General features: G+C 46.5%; 1 protein-coding gene across 1 annotated transcript; it reads right to left on the bottom strand.

Annotated features, from left to right (window-relative positions):
- Window positions 1–73: 73 nt before the first annotated feature.
- KCNMB4 (potassium calcium-activated channel subfamily M regulatory beta subunit 4) lies at window positions 74–20604 on the bottom strand. Its single transcript, XM_030478237.1, has 3 exons — window positions 20254–20604; window positions 10830–10957; window positions 74–481 (listed from the first exon to the last, which is right to left on the bottom strand). Exons 1-3 carry the CDS (start codon window positions 20590–20592, stop codon window positions 313–315), a joined length of 636 nt encoding a protein of 211 aa, XP_030334097.1. The 5' UTR covers window positions 20593–20604; the 3' UTR covers window positions 74–312.
- Between the last annotated feature and the right edge of the window lie 1830 nt (window positions 20605–22434).

The raw sequence follows: 22434 nt of genomic DNA, 5'->3' as shown, positions 1-22434 counted from the left end.
TTATAAACTGTCTCTCAATACCGCTAGGAACTGAGTAGCTGCTGTTCAGGACTAACAGTGCACAGCATATTTGGTGCAGTGTAGATGTTTTTTGGTAGAATATATTTATTTACTGCCATAGCAGAAGAAGCAATTAGCTGGCATTTCATGGGGCAGCCTTCCAAGGATAATCCTGAGGCAAGAGCAGCTCCACCATCAGATGAGACACTGGAAGGAGGCACAGCTGGGTGCCCTGCAGACCTGCAGGTGTGCCAAGTTGCCCCACTTGAGACCCTCTTGAAGGTTTTTCTTATCCATCAGCAGCCTTGCCATTCACAGGTGCTTCTTCTTTTTTATTGCCTCTGCCCTGACAGCCAAGCTCTTGGCACAGATGGTCAGGACCACGATGAGGACTCCAACCAGGAACGTAACCAGAGGCCAGAGGAAGCAGTGCAAGAGGACAGTCTCATCATGGGTGCGCTTCAGCATTACATCATCTGGCCTGTGAAGAGGAGGAACAGAAGAGGGAGAGAATATAAATCAACTCAACATCATCAATTCATCATAAGTGGAAAGCATCTGCCATGGAGACTATAAAGATGTTTTATTTGCAACTGTGTTAGAAAATGATTAAGTGGACTGTTTCATTCACTGCTTTCATTTGCCCATCTATCACCAGCACTCCTGGGAAGCCACGAGGGCTTTCCACTTGCAGTGTTTACAGGATAACAAGTTCATTCAGATAAATAAAAAAATGAATAAATAAAAAAAATTTATACTTTACATCTTCCAGGACTTGTGGTCCTCACAAACAGCATGAAAGATGCAATATCACACTGTGGACTGGAAAACCACTCAAGCAAAAACATAACACCAGACAGCAGTTATACATATCTACCTCAAATATCATCAGACCCTGTGCAAAGAGTTTAAATTGCAAAGCCTCCTTTTTAGCTTGGAGCACTGATACGCCCATGGAGGAACATAGAAGCTCCTGATGAAGCCCTGGCTGTGTTTTGGCTTTGGATGGAGAGCCAGTCCCTGTCCTCAGCACTGCACTACTGGTGCCCCAGGCTAGCCCAGCTGCACCAGGAGGTTGGAGTCTGCACAAAACCTGCCCCCAGGATGACTCCTGCCCAGTCCCTGGCTGTCAGAGGCTCCTGACTCAACTCCTTCCAGCACAGGCTTCTTCAGGAATAAGCTGTGATTTGGTACTGCAAACACCAGCTTCTCAGTGGGCTTGAATATGATCCTACAGGGACACTTTGAGGAGCCATCCCTGAAGATCTGAACACCCCCCATGCCTCCACCAACAGCATCCAATATTCAGTCATGGCTGGGTCTGTGACAGATTTATGCATTTCCAAAGGGAAAAAGAGAGAGGATAATAGCAAGGAGGAGGCATCTCAAGAGGTTTGGAAATTCAGCTGTGCCACATGTCTCAAAAATTGGGTGTCCATCTGCCTCTTCCAAGCCTGGGAAGTTCACTGGGAATTCTGATGGCAGGTTTTCCTCAGTTCTGTCTCTTTCTGCTCTCCCTGAAGTTTAACAGTTATTAAATCAGTCCTGTAGCATTTGCATTTCACTGCTGCTTTCCCATCTATAGCCAGAGACATGCAGTCTGCTGGAAAACTATATGCAAAGGAAGGAAACAGAGCTTTCTCTAATTAGGAAAATATGTAAGTCTTGGCTTATATTGGTCCTCACTTACATTGAACATTCCCATTTCATGTTGCTTCATCAACACTACCTGGTGCTCCTGAGCAACAGATCTAAAATCCTGGCAACCCAGGCTCATCCAGCTGGGTCCTGGGAATTAAGTTCTCCTAACACAGTGGCACATGGGAACAGATACCTGAGCAATGACTGTGCTGTTTCTGCCCCAACAGTTCCATCTTGATCAGAAAGTAGCACTAAGAAAACATTCCCTGTAGGAGAAACAAGAAGAAACTCATTTTCCTTCATCAAGAAGTTAATTATTGGAGATGCCTGCAAATCTACAGGGGTTTATCCATCCCTAAGGAGTTAGTGGAGCCAGACTGCCAGGCTATCCCTGAACCCTGATTTAATTGCACCCGCATTTGCATTTGGGGGTCTCTCCCTCAAAATTGCTGAATGGAGGTTCCTCTGCACCGTGCCAGCCTGCATGTCCCCAAGGCCGGCAGCACCACGTGTCTCTGTTTGTGTAGTAACGAGCAGAATCAGACTCTGATTATGATCAGCTCCGCTATATAACAGTTGAAACTCAGCAACATAAAAAATGATCAAAAGAAACCCAGGTGTATTCAATAGCAGAACACGCGAAGCATGCTCAACCCAAACCCTCCAGACACATAATTAGGCACATGTGGAGAACATAAATTGAATAAAATAATATTAGCTTTATGGGCACACACTCGCCAGCCTATGCCATATAAATGACAGTACCCGAACAAAAGAATCCTTTCACAGGAGGTATAGTACTGCTTCCCTCATATTTACTGTACCATCATCTGTACATAACAGAGTGCTAGTTGGCAAAGACGCCATAAGGAGGCAGCTTTCAATCCTCGCAGCTCTCAGTTTACAAGTGAAGTTGATTTTTAAATACTCTTTCTAAAGCAGATACTAATCAAAGAGTTCAAACGTAAGGGGCAAGAAAACAAACTAGAAAAACGGATTCAGTAAAGAGAAGTGTGACTGGGGAGAGCAAGATATCATTTTGACTAAATCTTAGATACTTTGGAAAACTTCTGTACCGAAGGTGTCAGAGACTGATGCCAAACGCTCATTGTAGGTGCAGCTGTAACTCTTGCAAGTTAGTAATTTAAAAGAGTTTCCCTTTTGGAAAAGAGTCAAAGAGTTACAGAGGCCTTTAATGAAGCCTCAGGATGAGGTTTGGGTTCAGATGGGTATTATTGCTATTCTTAGCTACAGCAAGATACCCTGTGAAATTCCTACATGGCAGAAGGTGTGCAGCAATTCGCTGTCAACTGCTCACAGTGTCTCATCAGACAATGTACCGAGTCATGACTGGGTCACCCAAAAATACATCATTAGATGACTATGGACACTGCATTTAAGACATTAAATGCCTTTCTTTAGTCAAGAGGAGGGAGAAGCACTCCTGGAGGGTGACCCAGCACATGGGAGAGCTCAGGGATCCTCTGGGATGTAGCCTCTCAGTGCCGGCTCTAGGTACCAAAAAATGGCGGGACAAATCTCAGCCTTGCTCTTACTTGATTTAATCTGTGTTGTTATTCCAGAAGAACTACCGTGCTTTCAGCTGCTCTTTATCTTATCCTAAGCTAACTTTGCAGTGCAGATAAGCACTGCTGGACTCCAGGAGTGAATGAGAAAAGCTAATAAAGACAGACAGCACTGCCAGCAGACAGACTGCATGCTCCTGGATGGCAACATCTTGGTTATCTGACTGTAAGAGTCCACAGAAACCTATCAAAATCAACTTTGGCAGCTTATAATGCCATTCCTTTGCATTCCCATCAGGACCAGCTCCTCTTTCCTGCATCTGCTGACCCACACAGAGATGTTGCAAGGTGTAGGGGAGAGCACTGGGGAGTGCTGGGGTGGCAGGAAGATGCCACAGAGGATGGGAGCCCGGGCTCAATGGTGCACAGTTGAGGATCCTGGGCTCGGTGGTGCCCAATTGAGGGAAGATGGATCTTCCTGCAGATCCATCACCAGAGCTGACAAAAGTTACGGAAAATGTTCTGGAGAACACCTCAGAGGGTGTAATGGCAGCAGGTCCCACTGAGACACAACTTTTATTGCAGAGAGAAATACCTGAAAAGGAGTTATTGAAAAAGAAAATGTTTACGATTTTCCTTTACAAGGTAATTCCTTTTACCTCTGCTTTTAGGAGCTGAGATTGCAAACAGTGGCAAAAAACAGCTTCCAAAGTGAAGAGGGAAAATCAGCCCTGCTGCACCCTCACCATGCACTGTATGAGACCCTGAGCCTGCCACACTGCTGCCATAGCCCAGGGCTGGTGCCAGCCGGGAGTGACCTGAGAAGGACCATCCGGGCAGAAGAGCCTGACCAGGAAAAACACCCCAGCAGCACATGGGTCACACTGGACTTGCAAATCCGCAGTGAGAGCAGCCTGGGGAGCAGAGTCCAGGCAGCCAGATGTCCTCTGCAGCAGGAACACTGCAGCCCTTGCAGCCCTGTGGATCTGTAGGAGATGTGCAGAGGTAACTGCAGGGGTTTGGGGGGTCATCATGGCCCGCGTGCTGTGCCCTGCAAACAAGGTGACTGGATTAACTGCCAAGTTTGGAAAAAATGGTAGGGAGGTACAAGGGGGTCACTGGTATGTCCCATGCCGGCAGCCAGGGCCTGGCATGGCGGGCAGTGTGAGTGAGGGCCTGGCTAAGTACCTGAAGAATAATCATGCTTGTATTTGTTTTCAGGTGATCTCTGTCAGGCTAAAAACCATAGGTGTTTCATGTGAGATCTGTATGGTCTAAAACAAAAGACTGGTGAAAAACTAGGAGGTAGAGGAAGTTAGAATCAGAATTAATCAGAAGAATTAAATATAGCAAAGTCATCAGTGATTAATTAACAGGTTAGTCTGCAGAGGCTGGATTTCACTTCTTCCAGGCTGCTTGCTATCCTCATGTGATGGCATCAGTTTAGAGGAAGAGCTCCTGAAGGTGAACTCATGAATTCTCGGGCAGAGCAGAACTGCCACCACCACCCTGCAAGCCTTCTAAGGAACTGGCAAGGTGCACAGAGCAGCTCTCCTCCAACATCTGAGTCTGCACAGTGTTTGGGTACATGCCTAGGACAACTCTTAAGCAATCCTGCAACAAACCCTGACAAGTAAGGAGCAAAATCTGCTTGTAGAAAGTACCCAGAGCAGAAGCCAGGGCTGCAGAAGCCCTCCTTGGCCCGTGGAACACATCCATGATGGTGGGCAGCTCACTGCAGTGTCCTGCTTGGGGCTGAGCTTGTTAGCAGGGCATGACATCAGCACTCCTCTGGGGCCAGCAAAAGCTGGATCTGTCGTGGTACAAAACTCTTTGGCTTTCACTCCAAGGCTTACACAGTGATTCATAAAAGAGAGCTGCCCCACAAGTTTTTGAATCAGAAATATGCATAGAGAGATACTTGGCTTGCCAAGCACAGATGGAGAGCATCACCAAGAGAGCAGCCACTGACAGCGAGCCCTGAGGTATGTGGGGCCTGTCACAGCTACTTCTGAGCTATGAGATAATCACAATGGCCGTGCTGTGGGACAAGAGTAGCCAGAGCTAGGCTATGCCAGCAAGGCAGAGCCCTAGTGTGGTGCTGCACCATGATGGAGGTGATGAGGTGTTCAGAAACCAAATGTCCTGTAGGGCCTTCAGGAGAATGAGCTATCAGAATGGTTATCACCTGCCCATGGAACAGAATCACACAGCAGCAGGAAAACACTGTTCACCTGGGAATGCTAGATACAGGCCAAAGGAACAGAAACTCCTATCAATAGCAGAAGCAAGGAGACCAGGAGCCTAGAAAGGAGCCACAGAGCTGCTGCAGGAATGGCAGGAGTGTCAGAGGAGGTTAACAGGGCTGGGCAGAGAAAACAAGGGGATGGTGGCAGGGGGAGGAGAGAAAGATGTATTTAATATGGAAGCAGTGAAAATAAGAGAAGAGAGAGGGCTGTACTTCCACAGAAAACAACCCCTTTCCTCAGTAAGGGAAATAAGTAGCTATTTGGACACTCAAAACACAGTAACATCGCTGTTTGGTTTTGCACAGCAAGGTCAGCATGTATCGAAACTGCAGTTTTGACTTTCTCTTGCTACTTTTGTAGAGGTGACCTGCCTGTTCCCAGAGTCTGAAGGCTTGTTGTTTGGCTTGGAAACACAAAAGGAAATGTGTCCCTGTTCCCTGGGGAAACCATCTCATGACAAAGACACAGCTTTGCTGGAATCTGCCACAGCATCTCTCCCACGGTGCTGAGGCAGTGGAGCTGAACCCAAAGGAGGTATGTCATGCCTAGAAAGGTGTTTCGTTTCCCTGTGAAAATCAGCAGGGAAATAACAATAAAGATATTTCCTTGTCCCTGCAAGTATAGTGCATTTAATAAACCCATCTTTGCTCTATGGCATCCATGTAATATTTCAGTTCAAAGATGTTGACCAGAGGGGTTACACATATTCCCCTTAAGCTTGGTCACGGACCATCTCTTTTTTCTAGCAATGCTGCTATTCACATACCTAGTAAATGCAAAGCCTCTCAAGGGGATGCACCCAAACTCCTAACACCAGTTATCAATGCACAAATCAGTGGCAGGGGCGAGAGAGAGACCTAGTGGGACAAAAGGAGAAACAAAACCTGAATAGTTTCAGGCGCTACTCAGGCATCGAGATCTGGTTCTGCTGGAAACAGCAATGGCCACTGTGAAGCACAACCCCCGCTGCCCAGCAGCCCACAGGGTGAAAGAAGAATGGACAAACTGAAAACAACTCTAAGGAATTCTCTACCTTCACTCTGAAAACACATCTCTCTCTTCCACTGAACAGATAAGGAGAGAGGAATTCTGTTTTCATTGATAAAAGGTGAGACCGGTACTTATTTTCAGCAGGACTTTGAGCTTAGGGCTGGAGCCCTGTGGGGCTCTGTCCAGGGGTAACTTGATTAGTTGTTGCATGATGCAACACATACCTGTTAGGTGCTGCCAAGCAGTTCAAACAGACACTGGGTAAAGCAGGCCTTCATCAGAGCCTTCAGAGCAATTAGTGAATGTCATGGGAAGAACTGCAGTGCAGGATTACCAAGAAGTCATGTAAGACCAAAATTTACAGGCACATAAACATTTCAGTCATCACTTCTGCACCACACCATGCCATTTATGAGACACAGCAAAAGTTGACAGAAGCAGGGGCATGGGAGAGGGAAAACTTACAAATATTTTTTGTATTCAAACAATCTGGATTTAAAGATGTTTTCAATCTGCACACTCTTATTTTTCCCAGAATTATTCACATCCTTTCACTATGACAAGCACTCACCAGTATTTTTTCCCCTATTGTTGCAAGACACAGAGATCCTCAGCTGGAACAGCTGCACATGGGGTCAAAACTACATCTTACTAACAGTAAAGTTCTTTCCCTCTCAGCCCTGAGCACTGCTCCACGGGTTATACAGCAAAAGAAAGGATAGGAAAGAGCAACACCCTCTTCTGACTGGAGGGAATTAATTTAGGAAACTTTGTGAAGTACTAGAGCACACCAAGATTTCTGTTCCATCATTTATGAGTGAGCAGCCCTACTACCACGGCATCTTTGGCTTCTGCAGGTAACTATTCCCAGATAAACCGCCTGCAGGGTATCCCAACACCATAGAGGTGGGCACTAATCACCAGGCAGTGTTTGCTTTTCAAATCTCAGGTGGATTTGTATACAGCATCCTGCAGCAAAAGCAGAGAAGTATAAAGCGTGGCTGGCTCATCTGTTGCGCTGCGGCAAAGGAACCACAGAGTGTACTTGCCATATTGGATGGATCCAGAGCTAAAATGCAATAATGCCACATAAATGAGCCACTAATAAGAAGTGACATATGTTGGTGTGTTGCTCTATCTGTCTCTGCATGGCATGGACTGAGGGGTCTGAGGTGATGGAGATCTTGGATGTTCTATTTTTGTTCTTGTTGACGTCAATGAGACCTGGAATGTGAAAAAATGAAGTGACAGGCTCTCTCCCATCCCACGCGTTCCTGCAGGCCTCCTGCTTTAGGGCATGCAGATGTGGCCCTTATATGCAGGTGGTCATGACTGCAGACCCCTTGGGACATGGTGTGAGATCCAGAACACTGAAAAAGTAGAGCATGGTGCCTTCTCAAACAAGCAACAGCCTGAGAACTTTATCTGAATGTGTCACTTGTTTTGTGCTCTGAAACACTGGGAGTTAGTTTCTGCTGGGCAGGGCTCCCTTCAGACTGAAGTATCATCACGCCAACAGACAGGCACCTTCACCAGAGGTCTGGAAAAGCAACTTTCTCATGCAGCTTGCACCACTTGGACCAAAGCTAGCCAGAAGAGAGTGGGACCCTAAAGGTAAGTGCCTACAGTGGCAAAGCAAAACCTCACTTTTCAGTAAAATGCTGAGCTTCAAGCTAAGCTGTGCTCTGGTTCTCTAAGATCAATGACAGACAGCTGGTTGTGTTGGGCCTCTCTATTTATATTAACTGAGAATGACTGAAATTGCTAAGTCTGCTTCTCACTCCTTTTGTATAACTTTGAACTGTACAAGTGGCACCATTTGTTCTTTTCGAAGTAGCCTGTTGAAATGTGCCCCACCAAACTGAAGGGAGGTCTTGCCTAACAGTGCTCTCCTCATTCGGCAACAATTCTGAGAACGATGCTGATTTAAGCTCAATGAAGAGGAGATGATATTCCTTCGTTGCTGAGATATTTACCTAGAATTTTACTCTTCTGTTTCAAAAGGGAGTGTTAATATTGCAAATACTACTTACTTTAAGGAACTCACCACTATATTCAGTATGTTTTATACCGACACAGAGAGTTAGCTCATCCACATAGTTAAAAAAATACTGACAGGAAATACACATATTTTATTATGAAGTGAACAGATTTTCCCCTTAGTTTGTATGCTTTTTACTTCTTTGCAAGTTATTTAGTCATTGTAACTCTAAAGGTATATTTAAGCAAGCACATTCCTAGTCAGCAAAACTTCTCTCTCAAAGCTCATTCCCATCTCCACAAGAAAATAAATGGTGTACACATTTCAGCTTAGACTATCTTCAACTATCTCTGGCAGCAAGCCTTCTTTCTGCTGTAAATAAATTGTTGTATGATCAGCAAAAGGTGGTGTTTCAAGGCAGATGTTGCATTTGGCAAGAACATTTAGCAGTAATAGGATACAGCAACTAAAAAGTCTTGTCTGAGTGCTGCACAATTCCTCAGTGTCAGCCTACATAAATGACAGACCCTACGTACTGTGCAGCCTCAGAAAAATTTTGGTTTTGCTTCACCTACAGATGTGATGTGAGAACCAGCTCACATAGCTCTGGACACCAGCCACCTAGGCGCCTGCACCTGAGCAGATCACCCTAAGCTCCTTTACGGGAGAGAAATAAACATCTCTGGGCATCCGACTTACATTAGGCATTCGGTTTTGGCTAAGATGAAAGGCTCCTTCTCTCCACTGACTATAAAAGCTAACTTTCACAGCATCTTGTCCTACCACTTTAGATGAATCCTGGCCATGACATCTCCTGCAGAAGCTCCCATGTTTCTAACTATCCTGCTCACCCGGCCAGTGCTGCTGCAGGCCCCAAGTCTCAGCTGGGCAATTAGCAGCACTTGCCTGCCCGGAGATGCCAAAATCATCACTCGGCTCCTGCTTAGCAGACCTAAGCACTGGCACATTGTGGACCAAAGCAGCTCACAAATAGGTCCCTGCCAGGCCTGATGTCACTGCACAGGATGTCCTAAGTTTTAACGTCTGCATTCTGTAGACAGTGCTTCTTTCCCCACTATAAGAAATAACTCGGGTTTGCTACATAGTATTGGCGGTTTCCCTCTGCAAAAGTTAACCAGGGACCGCAGACTGTCAGCCTGGGCATACCAACCAGGTCTACCATCTCTCGGGGTGGGGGGGGACAACAATCAAAGCCAGCCTAGGACAAACCTGAAGCCCCCAAGGCATTCAGGAGGCCACCCACAGGAGAGTTGGGCATCTCTCCACCTGCCACCCTGCTCCAGCTCCCCAGTTCCTCCAAGGTCCCAGCACACACTGGCATCCATTTGCCTCCTGTGTGCCTTAATAAACTTAAACAGTTGATGCCAGCACTCCCACACTGAGCCCTGAATTACACCTGCAAGCCCCAAGCTATTCCCACCTAGGTCTCCCTCATCTGTTTAACTTCCAAGCGCTGGTGGAGTAGGACCAACCTCTTCCTTTAGTCCCTGATGTGGCAGATACTTATTTGAGTGCATAACTTAGCACCCAAGAACAGCCTCCCCAGCTCTCAAAATTACTCATGCTGATCAAATTAAGCATGTGTCATATGCCTCCAGAATTGGAGTCTGAACCCCATAAAACCCTGGCTGATCTGGAGATCTTAAATACTATTTTTCACCTCCCTGTCTACATGGACCTATCATGCCAATCATTGCTGTTCTCCGAAGTCCTCCCAGCAAGCCTGCACATGTGGTAACCTTTTATTCCCCAACACATCATTGTCAGAAAGAGATAGCCAAAAGGATTCGCTTCCCCTCCTCTTCCCACTGAAGGAAGGAAACCACAACTTATACTCATGTAAGTCACATTAACACCAGAAGTAAAAGTTAGAATTGAAACAGAAGAGGAGATGCTTTAAGTTACAAGTTTCTACTCTGCAAGCGTGTATGAAAACTGGCAGTTCTATGAATGTTTCTTACACGTATCTGATTCATTAATCCTCTATGAACACAATCCCTGGGTTGGTTTGTACTATTTACTGATCTCCCCTTTTATTCCAGCCTCTCATGAACACAGTAGGATTTCTCTTCCACGGAGGGAAGAAACATTAACATTCAAACTGGAAATTTGCCACATAAGTGTTAAAAGACAAGATGCCTTTTTTGCCATAAAATGACATGTTTTTAAGGGAAACTTTCCTCAGAGTTTTTTATTTTTACTTCAAGTGATAAAAACTCTTTTCCACTTTCTATGTAGCTTTTCATCAATAGAGTAGTCTTGCAAAGTTCTGCACTAAACGCTGTATGATAAACCACATCACTCTAGGGCTGTGTATGTTTATACATATGCATGTATTTATATATTTTTTCAAACAGATCTAGTGGACAGCTGTTAAACAGATGCATAAGCACTTCTGCTATGCAAATGTAGATTACTCACCTCAAGTGCTGGTTAAAATAGCATGTAAATGGTTGTGAACCCACTTTCTTCTTCCAGTATTTCTGCTTGTACGTGACGTTCTCAGAGTTCTCCTGATCGTCTCTTGTGCAGGGAGGGATGTACGAACACTGCCAACACACGTTCCAAAAGAGAGTTACTTCTGTGTTCAGGAACACAGGACATCACTTTCTCTGCATTTTCCTCATAATAACAGTGTGACTGAAATGAGCAAAGAGTAAGATCAAGCTTCGATGAAACAAAAAAGAAAAGTTAGTTGAACTTTACTTCAATTGCTAGTTACTCCCTGCAGGTACTGGAAAAGAATATGCTCCCATTCAGAAACAAAATAAAGGCTTTATCTTATTTTCTTCCATTTGCAAACCAATCTGCCACATAACACCCTGGGGTTTTGTGTGATGAATGTAAAAATGATCATTTAATTTTGATGTATTCCTAGCCAGCTGCATGGGTTAGATTTGAACTACTTCCTATTTTCAGTGAGGCACATAATTGCAAGTTTTGTTTAGCACCATGCTAGTAACCAAAATATTCCAGCAGGCTTTCCAAGATGATGGAATTTCTGATATGTGGCTGATATCCACTGGCAAAAGACAGGTATTCTTCCACCGTTACAACATGGGGAAACATGCAGAGAAAGTTCAAAGCCCCACTTCAGCAGAAAAGCTCAGCAGAAGTCAACAAGGGTTGAGTGTGCAGCTGAGCTATCTCCAGATTTCACCCTCAGACATCTGCTTCAAAGGCCAAAGAGATCAAGGGAAGTTCCTGCCCCAGCTTGGTGCACTTGGGGCTGGGTTTTCAGAGACTCCACCCTGGGTCACACACAAAACACACACCTTGTTTCCATGTCGTGGCTTTGACACATCACCCTGCCTCCTAGCCACAGGGAGCTAAACAACTAAAACCAAGTAGCCCACTGAATCCAGTGTTGGTAGTAGCAGGATCTCTGTGTCCAAGCACAATCCCTCTGATTTTTCCCAGGCTTGGTACAGGAGATCATTACAGGAGATGTTGAAGCGAACTGAGTAACACAGCTTAACTGGTCCTTGCAAAACATCAAGGCTTTTCACCCTGGAGGACAAATGGATAAGCAAGACTCTGGGTGCACACACAGATTTTTAATTCCTTTAAAACTGGGAGCTGCAAACAGAAAAATGTAACTGTGAAGGTGGCTGAAAAGTCTCTTACGTAGGTAGGATGAGGAAGCAGGAGGTGCAGGCGAAGCCCCTAAAGGGATCCCCACATATGATCACAACATGAGTTTCTTCATAGCACCCTGAAGGCAATAACAGCAACGAGAGAGATACCCTCTCTAACCTGAAAATTGAGGTAAACATGACTCACTGCCTGTGAGTGCTTCCTCTCCCTCTCCATCTGGTGAGGTTTCACAGGGGCCTACCATGTCCCCCTCTGCATGTTGTACCCAAGCTGTACAGACCTACAAGTCCATCGTCTCCATCATACAACAGCTTGAATCTTTGCCATTCCAGGGGGAGGGGTGAAATATCAGGATCTTATTGGCCTGACCGTGTAAATTCTGATCAGTTCTGTCAGCACTTACAATGCTGCAAGTAGCTTCCATTCTTCAGGCGGGAAGAATCCACAAGGTCCTGTTTGCAGCTTCCAAGCTGAAACTTGCCTTTTTCATATAAAACTGCCCCTGTTTTCACATGGGCCCACAACTGGTGTTGCCATGGCACAGAGCTCCCTTTAGATCCCTTTTCAGATGACTCTAAACAAGGATTGTCCCACTGTTGATCACAAGGGACAGAAATAAGCAGCAACACCACTCTGCTCCAGTAACCAGAACACAGGATTTATCACATGCAGTTATTTCTATCTTCAATAATATTCTTTAGCTGGCAGTGGTTTTGGTTTGGTAGTGTACTTTGGAAGCATCAACCACACTCCTCTTTCCTCCATGGTCCCAGTGAACAAACACATCTATGCAGCAGCTGGATGGAGTCAACAGATTTGGCACGCTTCCCTCTCTCCTCTCAAATGTTTCTTCCTTGTGGCTGAGCCTACTCATCCTCTTCTATGAAAGTGTGACCACCCCACCACTCCTCTGCTGGCCAAACTTTCTCTGGATTCTTCAGAGACCTTCTACTTCCCTCAAATATTACATGAATCCTTCAAAAAGTTCACAACCTGGTGAACCATTCTTTATCTCCACCCTGAGTTTCAGGCTTAGAAACAACTGCAGAGTTCACTTTTCCCAGGAGATGTCCATCTGAATGGACAAGTAGCAAGCTGTAGCAGTCTCCAAAGGACAGTTCCGTCACAGAGATCTTGTCAATTTTTTACATCAGTCCCCGCACTTTTAGTTCAATATGAAGCTATTCAAAAAGCAGTTTTTCAGGACAGGGATTTTGCTTGGTTTTGAGGATGTAAGGAGGCCCACAGACAGCTTCCACAATCAACACACCCATCCTTCCCCATGCCAAGGCAAGACAGCGTATCGGAGTATCACTAGTGCCTATGGAAGACACACCTGCAAGTTGGGAACAACAGCGAATATGCTCTCTGTAACTCACACTTCATACCACTCTTTGCACAAGTAATCCCAGTGACAGCTAACAGAAACCAAGCTGGATTCATTTCCATCTCTTCCTCTTTATCTTCATGTGGAAAACACAAAGGAGACATCCTGGGGCTTGCCATAAATTAATGGGATTTATTGCTTGAGCCTGTGGAGGATTAGCGGTCTTGAAGAGGAGAGTGGTCCCTGCTCAAGGTGAAATCTTCATCATATGAATCCCAAGGGTCACCCTGAAACATCTTCTCAATGTGATGAAGGGTTTGAGCTATAGTGAGCACCCAAGGTCCAACTCCAAAGTGGACTTCTCACCTGCTGCACGAACACTGCAGCTTGTTTTCTTCCCCAGGAGTCCAGCACAGTTCCCACCAACCTGACATCCATTTTTGCCCCTTCTGATCCACATGGGTGGTGGATCTCTCTTTTCTCAGACTCCTAAATGCACTTCTTGGGGACTTTACTTGACTAACTGTATCGCCCTCCAAAGCATAGTCAGCAGGCGGATAAAAGGGAATCATAACCTGGCAACTTTTGCTGCCATGAGTTGGTGGATGAACCTGAAACGATCTCCTGCTTTGGCAACAGGCAGTTTCTGAAAGGTTAATTCTGCAGTCCTCCCCCACGAGACACGGCATGAAATCCTGCCATCAAAACATAAATAAATGCCAAGTGTTTGAAAGCAAGCTGGGACGCCTTGTGCTCAATCGCAGCTCATACAGCAACATCCATTTTCAGTTTAAGTGTCCCACCCTGTATTTCTTTGATTTATTTTTTCCCCTTGCACAAGTTACAATGAAGTTGGAGAACAGCTCTTAAAATTAGACATTCAGAATAAATCTAATGGAGCCAAGGTCTTTTCAGCGGATCTATCGGTTCACGGTGCTGTAATCGCACCTCCTACGCTATGTCATAGCAACGATAAAATTATTATGTAATTCAAATACGGTCTCAATTACACAGCTCAAAATCAGTATCAGGCTAACAATATTCCCCCTTCAATCAGAGCCAGTGTTTGGATAGATGAGTCAGGATTCAATTCAGTAAAAACGTCAGCGAGTACCTAATATACCTTTACACTGAGGTTTTGTAAGATTTGTATCTGTGTTTGCTGCTGGATGCCCCTACTCCAGTGTCTCTGCAGATGCCTGGAAAGATTCCTGGTCCTTCTGAACACTTTATCAGAGCAGACATTCTTCCATCATGGGAAAGGGACAGAGGCATGAACTCCTGACCATGGTTTATCTTCCAGGTTGCATCTCCTGCTTTTCAAAGCAATTCAATCACATTTTTGTGAAAAGGAAGTCAGACTCGGTAGGCTCTAAGGGAAGCTGCCTCAAGCCTGGAAGACACTATCTACAAGACAAGACCACAAAAGTTTCAAATGTAAATGGACATAAGAGCCCAAAGTAGAAGCAAGTCAGCTCATCAGAAGACAAACTGGTGGCACTAAGAAGCAAGTCTTCAGCCTCAGTCTCGAAGTGGCTTGTCAAGGACCATCCTCCTGGCTGCTGGTGAACTATGGGATACAGCAAGTACCACTCACTTGGCGTGGCAGAGAGCCTCCACATCATGTGCTGTGCAGGTTGGGAAGCTTGTGGTGAAATGAAGGAGTGGAAAGGACACTCTAAATAAGTATAATTGCAAAATTACAGTGCACCACAAAAGCCAACAATTTCCAGCTCCTGATCTCCAAGTGTATTTGGTTTGCGTGGCAAGGTTTTTGTAGTGAGGGGATTACAGAGGCTTCCCCTGTGTCCAATAGAGCCAGTGCCAGATGGCTTCAAGACAGACCCATCAGTGATGGTGGTAGCGCCTCTGGGATAACATACATAGGAAGTGGGGAAAAGCTGATGGGAAAGAGCAACCAGAACAGAGGAGTGAGACTGTGTGAGAGCAACAGCTCTGCAGACACCCAGGTCAGTGTAGAAGGAGGGGAGGAGGTGCTCCAGGCAGCAGAGCAGAGATTCCCCTGCAGCCCATGCTGCAGCCCATGGTGAGGCAGGCTGTGTCCCTGCAGCCCATGGTGCAGCCCATGGTGGAGCAGATCTCCACCTGCAGCCCATGCAGGACCCCATGCTGGAGCAGTGGGATGCCCAGAGAAGGCTGTGACCCTGTGGGAAGCCTGCACTGGAGCAGGCTTCTGGCAGGACCTGTGGCCCCGTGGAGAGAGGAGCCCACACTGGAGCAGGTTTGCTGCAGGACTGGTGACCCTGCATCACAAGTTGAGCCTGGGAAGAAGGGAGAGGAGGGGTAGGGGAAGATGTTTTAAGATTTGTTTTTATTTCTCATTACCCCACTCTGATTTGATTGGCAATAAATTAAATTTCCCTGATTCGGGTCTGTTTTGCCCATAATGGTAACCGGTGAGGGATCTCTTCCTGTTCTTGACCCATGAACCTTTTGTTACATTTTCTTTCCCCTGTTCAGTTGAGGAGGGAGAGTGATGGAGCAGCTTTGGTTTGGGTACTTCAGATCCAGCCAGGGTCAACCCATCACACCAAGCAATATATGAGCTTCTTCTAGCTTTGTGTGTGATCATCTCTGCACATTACTGGGCTGTCTTCATGGCCTGGAAGGGAGGAAGCGCTGACACAACCATCCCACCATAGCAGAAGATGAGTGGGGTGACTCACTCCATTATTATAAAACAATGTCTCCCTCCCAGCTGACTGTACCAAGAGATCTGGAGCTGAGCATCACAGTTGGTTTTCATCTGCATCCATCAGCACAAACAAACCCACCAGGACTGATCAAACCCACAACTCCTCACAGAGGCTCAGGGCAGAGAGGGGCACCCCAAGCAAGACAGGAGGGTGGTGGGGCTTAGGGATTTACCTAAAAACCTGCTAGACAGCGTCTGCAGCATTTGCCCATCAAGTGCACCAGCCCAAACACATATCTGATGCTTCACCAGATGCAGCAGACCCTCACAAAATTGTTGTAGAGTTAGGCATATTTTGTTACTAAACCTCCTCCATCATGGGTCATACTTAAGAGAGTCCAAAACCCCAAACCAGTTCTATTTACAAGTGCACAGAAGTGGTAACAGTACATCACCTTGTCAGGATGAGTGGTTACAGAAGGAAGCATGGCAGGAGCAGGCACGGATGCAGAGCACAGACAAGGAGCTGCAGCTGTCTGCTCTACTCCCCTGCCTGGGGATGGGGATGGCGATGGGGAGAATCGGGTCCTGCTGCATAGCTGCTAACATCAGGCTCACTGGTCACTGCCCTAAAAGTTTCTTCAACAGAGCAATTGGCAAGTTCTTCTGGCCCTACACTTCCAGTGTAGAAAGGGAAAAGTCTAAAGAGCCAGAGAGCAGATCTTTTTACCAGCTGATGTGCTCTCCTGTCATTTTACCCAGCCAAACCTGTAGCCTGATCCCTGCTCTGCCTGTGTGCGCTGCTGAGGGACTTGATGGCCAGAATGATAGCGACAAATTGACTTTGGAATTAATCCCCCTTAAGCCTTATCTCAGAGATTATTATTGCTATGAAGGCAGCTGAAGAAAGGCACCGTCACTCCACTGAAATTCCTTCTTCTGAGACAACGAGGAAAAAAATAAAAGGGAAAAAAAGAATAGAATTCCCCAGATCACTCATACTGAATATAAATGTAATCATGCCTGGTGCTTCATATATACTTTTCTGGATTAACTCTGACCCAGCTATATATAATCTTTCAAGAGCTAAAATGAATCCTGGGCTGTGCAATGATGCGATTAACTTAGGAAGCAAGAAGGAAAAAAAATTAATTTCTTTTTCCTAGCAGCTAGACCTCGCTAGAACAGGAAGATCTGAGCTGCCAATGTGGTTATACACCAGCCCACTGCTACAGAAAGTAGGAGACTTTTAGCCCAACACACTGGGGACTTTTGGAGCAGAGTTTAGCTGCCAACTGATACAGTATTGTGTGTTGTAAGGAGCCTGAACTATGCTTTTTCTGTGCTATTCATTTACCAGGAAAAATTGCTACCCACGAAGAGAAGCAGCTGAACAGAGTGTAAAATTTAAACACTCCTCAAAACAAAATTGGTTATTTTTTTTTTCTTCCAGTTAGTTCGAGCTGATCAGCATGTTGTATGTCTAATCGCATGAACACAAGCAAGTATGCTGCAAGAAGGCGATGGATACAGGAAGGGTTAAATGGCTCCCTAAGTGTTCATTCATAAATACAGACTGGATCCCAAGCCTTAAATCCAGCAGATTCCTACTCTGTTGCTATGACTGACCTATTTCAGCATAAAATCCTGAGAGCTTTTAAAGATGGTGTGACTTCAGGACAAAAATTACAAGGAAAAACAGCTCCACATACTGGGAAAAACTAGGAGAAAAAGGGAAAACCAAAGCAACAGCTATACATGCTTCATTCCCTTAAAGGGGTATGTTTTCCTAATGAGACCTACACAACTTTTCTTCTTATTCTATATTGGGTTTACATAAGCTTCTTAAGGTAAGGAAAAAAATCGGAGTGCACTTTTTTCCATGTTGTTTTCCACTTAGTTAAATTCAGTTACTACCGGAGAATACAGTTACATCAAAAAATCCATCCTTTCTGCTTGGTCTCATCTGGTGAATCAGATTTAATCCTCAGCAATCAATATTCCAGGGTAAACAGCCCACACCTGGAGGTGCAAGCTAGAGCAAACGAATTGGATTTGAAGAGCATGCAAGTGCAACGCGCTGCCAACACACAGCTCTGTGTTTATTAATTGTTAAATAAAACATAGACTTCTGAGTGACATTTGCAAGCATTGCTTCTGAAGCTCTGGGTGCCTCCCTGCAGAAGCTGCAGCCCGGCCACTGGAGAAGCGCAATCTTCCTCTTCCCACCAGACTTCCAGGGAGGCAGAAGAAGATGGGATCAAGAAGTAAAAACAAAACACCCCAACTACTTAGAGAGACGTTGTGTTCACAGCCTAGTTTGGATACCTGTGCTGAAACTAAGGATCTGCAGGAGCTGCTTAGCCCAGGCGTGCTGGTGGTACCCCTCACCTCCCATCTCCCACACCTCACCTCCCACCTCTCCCATCCCTGCTGGAGATGGCCACAACGGGGCTGTGGAGTCATGCTCAGGGACAGCCACGCTGCACCCTCTGCAGCAACGCGGTGTCCCCACCATCACAAGGGTGGCTTTTCCCCTGCATTTCACCACCTACCCGCTGCCCGCCTGAAGACTGAGAAAAATTGAGGGAAGTGCTGGTGCTGGGACTGCTGGGGAGCTCACGGCGCACGTTTCCGTACCCACAACCCCCTCTGTGGAGCCTGGCAGCAGCACCCCCAGGAGAAGGAGAAGTTTGCAAAGCTCCCCCACAGGCCAATTCTTCCGCTTTGCCACCAGGCACCATCCAGTGCTGCAGCTTCATTGCTCACCGCTCCTGAGCAGTGACAACAGTTTAATCCAAATCCTGTCACACTTCTCATCCTGCTTCTCGCTCTGCTGATTTTTGCCCCGACCACCCTTCCAAGCCTGCAAGCTGCCAAGGGGGACAAAGCAACCCGTGAACCCTGAGTTTGCAACTTAATCCAAGAGACAGATCTACACCAGTGTAACTGTGACTGTGAAGATGTGAGGCGGTGCATTCCAATGCAGTCTGCTGCCCAGCCCCTGTGCACAGACGCCTGCATTGTGCTTAGCATGACCCTTGGTACTGCACTACAGCCACATCTCGGTTGAAGAGATCAAATTTTCAATACACTCCTGATTTCAGCTTCTTTCAGGAGGTGGATTCTGCCACATGTTTTATTTTCTGGAAACTGCTTAACAGAATCTCCCCTGCTCAGGCAGTGTGCTGGCGAGGGGAGCTTTACTGAGCATGAAAAGGAAAAGGAGAAAGCAGGATAACTGCCTTTATAGAAAAAAGCACAAGTCACACATTGCCTTCAGAGTATCCTAGTTTGCTGGAAGATGCAACTTTGAAGATGCTTCCATTCAGTCCGTTTTCACGTGGGTGATGGAGAAGTTTAAGAATTAAAACAGCACAGAGGAAACTTCTGTTCCAGCACAGCCTCTCCCCAGCGCCCCATCAGCAGCTGCTCCGCTACAGTTTAAACTTGAGCCCTGGAGAGCGGCTCTGGGAAGCCCCTCGCCCTGCGGACACCCGGAGCCACAGCATCGGGCACCTCTCGGACACAGACCTCCCGGCCAGCAGCAGGAGTTTCTCCCTGGTTTCCCACCGGCATCCCGGCGGGGTGCGCTCAGGGAGCCTGGGACTGGGGCGGCACCGCTCCCGCGGGCGGGAGGAGAGAGCTGGGGCTGGGGCTGCTCGGGGAAATAGATACACAGGTATAGATACACAGATATCGATACCAATATAGATAAATAGATATCGATATATATATATAGTTACAGATATAGTTAAATAGAGGCAGATATACAGATATATAGATATGGAGATAGAAACAGATATAATATAGATATACACATATATATTTATATAAAGAGGTATCTATACATATAAATATATAGATATATAGAGAGATATAGACACAGTGTGCCTATAGTGTTATACTATATAGTATTATACTACACTATATTGAGAGTGCATACATACACACACTATATATGTACACGCACCCCACATATATATACATACCATGTATAGTATGTTTACATATATACATATATATGTACTTCTTGCTAAGTAGCAGCACAGGGGCATTTAGGGTGGCATGCTCTGTGACTTTGTCTATCCCCCCACCAGAGAAAAGCCGGCACCCGAACGGAGAGCAGTTGGAGGGGACCCGGACCCCAGAATCAGGCACAAGGGGTAGTGAAGGGGCAGTGAAGGGAGAGGGGGGCAGGTTTTGCCCCTCGGGACGCACCCTCATAACGCCCGTACCCCGCATTTTGAGAGCGCGGGTCTCACCTTGGGGTTGGTGCGGAGCTGCCGCTCGTCCTCATGGAGCAGGGCGGGCGCTGGGGAGCGGGAGGTGCGGACCAGGACCTGCAGGCAGGGATACCGAGCCGTGCCGCGGCAGGCGGCCCCACAGGAGAACGTGCAGGCGAAGCGCTCGCCCAGCTGCCGCACCGCCAGCACCGTGCAGTTGGCGGAGCCGCCGCTGCCCCGCTCCTGCAGCGCCGGGCGCAGCCAGCAGCATCCCAAGCCCAGCAGGGACAGCAAGCCGGCCGCGATGAGGAGGAAACCCAGCCGCATGCTCTTGTCCTCCGCCTCCGTGTACTTGTAAACCACCCGGCTCCTTGCCATCGCCCCGTTGCCGCTGGCATTTGCCGCCGGGCAGCCGCTGCCATCGGCTAAAGCTCCCGCCGCTCCCCGCCTCCATCCCCGCCTCCTCCGAGGATGAGGGACCCACGGGGGGTGGCTGTGCGTGCAACCACCAGGCGAAAAACACACCCAAAACTCCCTAGATCCATAAATAAAACGGAAACGTAAACCCGCTTGACCTAGTTCAAGACCCTCCGAGGTGGAAGGGACAGATTGCAACGGGATTAAGCTGGCCTAGGAGATTTGCTATGGTCCGGATTAATACCGGGTACTGTATAAGGTGCAATATCTAGAGAAGGGTGGGCAATACCTAGAGGGGGGAGGACGGTTGGGGGGGCCGAAATGCTGTGTTTCGGCCCCCCCAACCGTCCTCCCCCCTCTAAGCCAACATCCTCACACAGGGTGGTTGTAGCATCCCTGCATGTGAATCCAGATGAATAAAATCACAGCCCGAAACAGGCCACGCAAATAGTTTGTCATTCCCAATTCTCACTGCTGGCTTGGTTAAGTCCCAGAGAGCCCTTGTGAAACCCTGCTCAGGACCCCCATGTCAAAATCTGCAGCGGTCTCTATGTATACATGAGGAGTTAGACCAGAAATTAAATGTCTGGAAGTGAGGAAGCAGCTGCTTTTTTCACCTTATTAACCAAGAAGGGAAATAATAAGGGTTTGCCCAACTTGAGGGTTGCAGCACAACCCTCTGTCCGGCCCCAAATCCAGCATCTACTCAGCAGGGAGAAACCCAGCCTCTTTCTATTTGAAGATAATAAGTAAGCAAGATGAGAGCTGTCACAATGTTTTACATAGGAATCTTGCTTTCCACAGGAAGGTATTGACCTTTGAAAGGTCACCTAAGAAGTGGAAGGTCCTCAGAAAAGCAGTCGATCCAAGAAAATACACTTATTTTGCAAATGCTTTGGTTATTACTCAGCATTTCATACTATGGTGGCAAAACAGGAGAATAAGCTCTTCGGTGCCAGAGCACCATAAGCAATAGTAATATTTTTATTCTGTAGTCTTTATCGTAGGCAATTAAGTAGAATAAAATGTGACAGTTTTGGAGCCAATAGCTGAACTGGATGATACAGCAAACAAGAAGGTACAGAAAGAATGGAAAAATAAGTATGGGAAACAGCACTTTCCTCTGGCCACCTTTTCCAATCACTTTCCCACTGCAGAGTGAGATGTCAAACTTTTAAAAATAAAGTTGATCCATAGGTTCTCCAAATGGACTATTGAGCAATGCCTGGCAGGAAGGCTATTAAGAATCCACACTGTGACGTGAATATAAATGGATGCAAATATTGTCCTTGGTTGCACCAGTGTGCTACAACGCTGCCTTCAGGCCAGCTGCTCTGTGGCAGCCTTTCTTAACACCAATGGGTTTCAGAAAAAGTATGCCAGCAGTGTTTTTATTTTTACTTAAACCTGCTGTAGGTTTTTATACTAGAAACTGAACTCGTCTTGGTTAGTCATCGGCTCTGTGCATCCATTCCCATTAGTCAGGCTTTGCTGCCAGCGCTGTGGTGATGGCAGTCTCTGATGCTGGGGCTCGCTGTGTAGAAATTTCATATTATAAACAATGAATTTTTAATCAGGTAGATTTGTTGCCTGACACCTGATGGAAAGCTCCAGCCCTGCTTTCCCTGTCTAGATGGGCTGACTTCTCCTTTTTCTTACCTTCTGAACAGCTGGTGTTCGGTACTTGGTTCAATTCCTTGCTGTCCCCTGTACACAAAGTGCTGTCAGCCGAAAATTAACGCAACAGCTCGCTGGGTGACACAGTAACCTTGAGAGTTCGTCCTCCTGCATGCATCCAACCCC

The sequence above is a fragment of the Strigops habroptila genome, chromosome 3 (assembly GCF_004027225.2).
Source record: "Strigops habroptila isolate Jane chromosome 3, bStrHab1.2.pri, whole genome shotgun sequence".
Classification (NCBI taxonomy): Eukaryota; Metazoa; Chordata; class Aves; order Psittaciformes; family Psittacidae; genus Strigops; species Strigops habroptila.
The sequence above is the reverse complement of the archived record's forward strand: the minus strand, read 5'-3'. Positions and strand labels throughout refer to the sequence as shown.

Excerpts from the sequence above, each read along its gene's own strand:
- KCNMB4 (XM_030478237.1), bottom strand. The coding sequence starts at position 20,592 with ATGGCAAGGAGCCGGGTGGTTTACAAGTACACGGAGGCGGAGGACAAG. Across the intron at positions 10,958-20,253 it reads AGCTCCGCACCAACCCCAAG|TGTTCGTACATCCCTCCCTG; the intron begins GTGAGACCCGCG and ends GTGTGTTGGCAG. Across the intron at positions 482-10,829 it reads TATTTTAACCAGCACTTGAG|GCCAGATGATGTAATGCTGA; the intron begins GTGAGTAATCTA and ends TCCTCTTCACAG.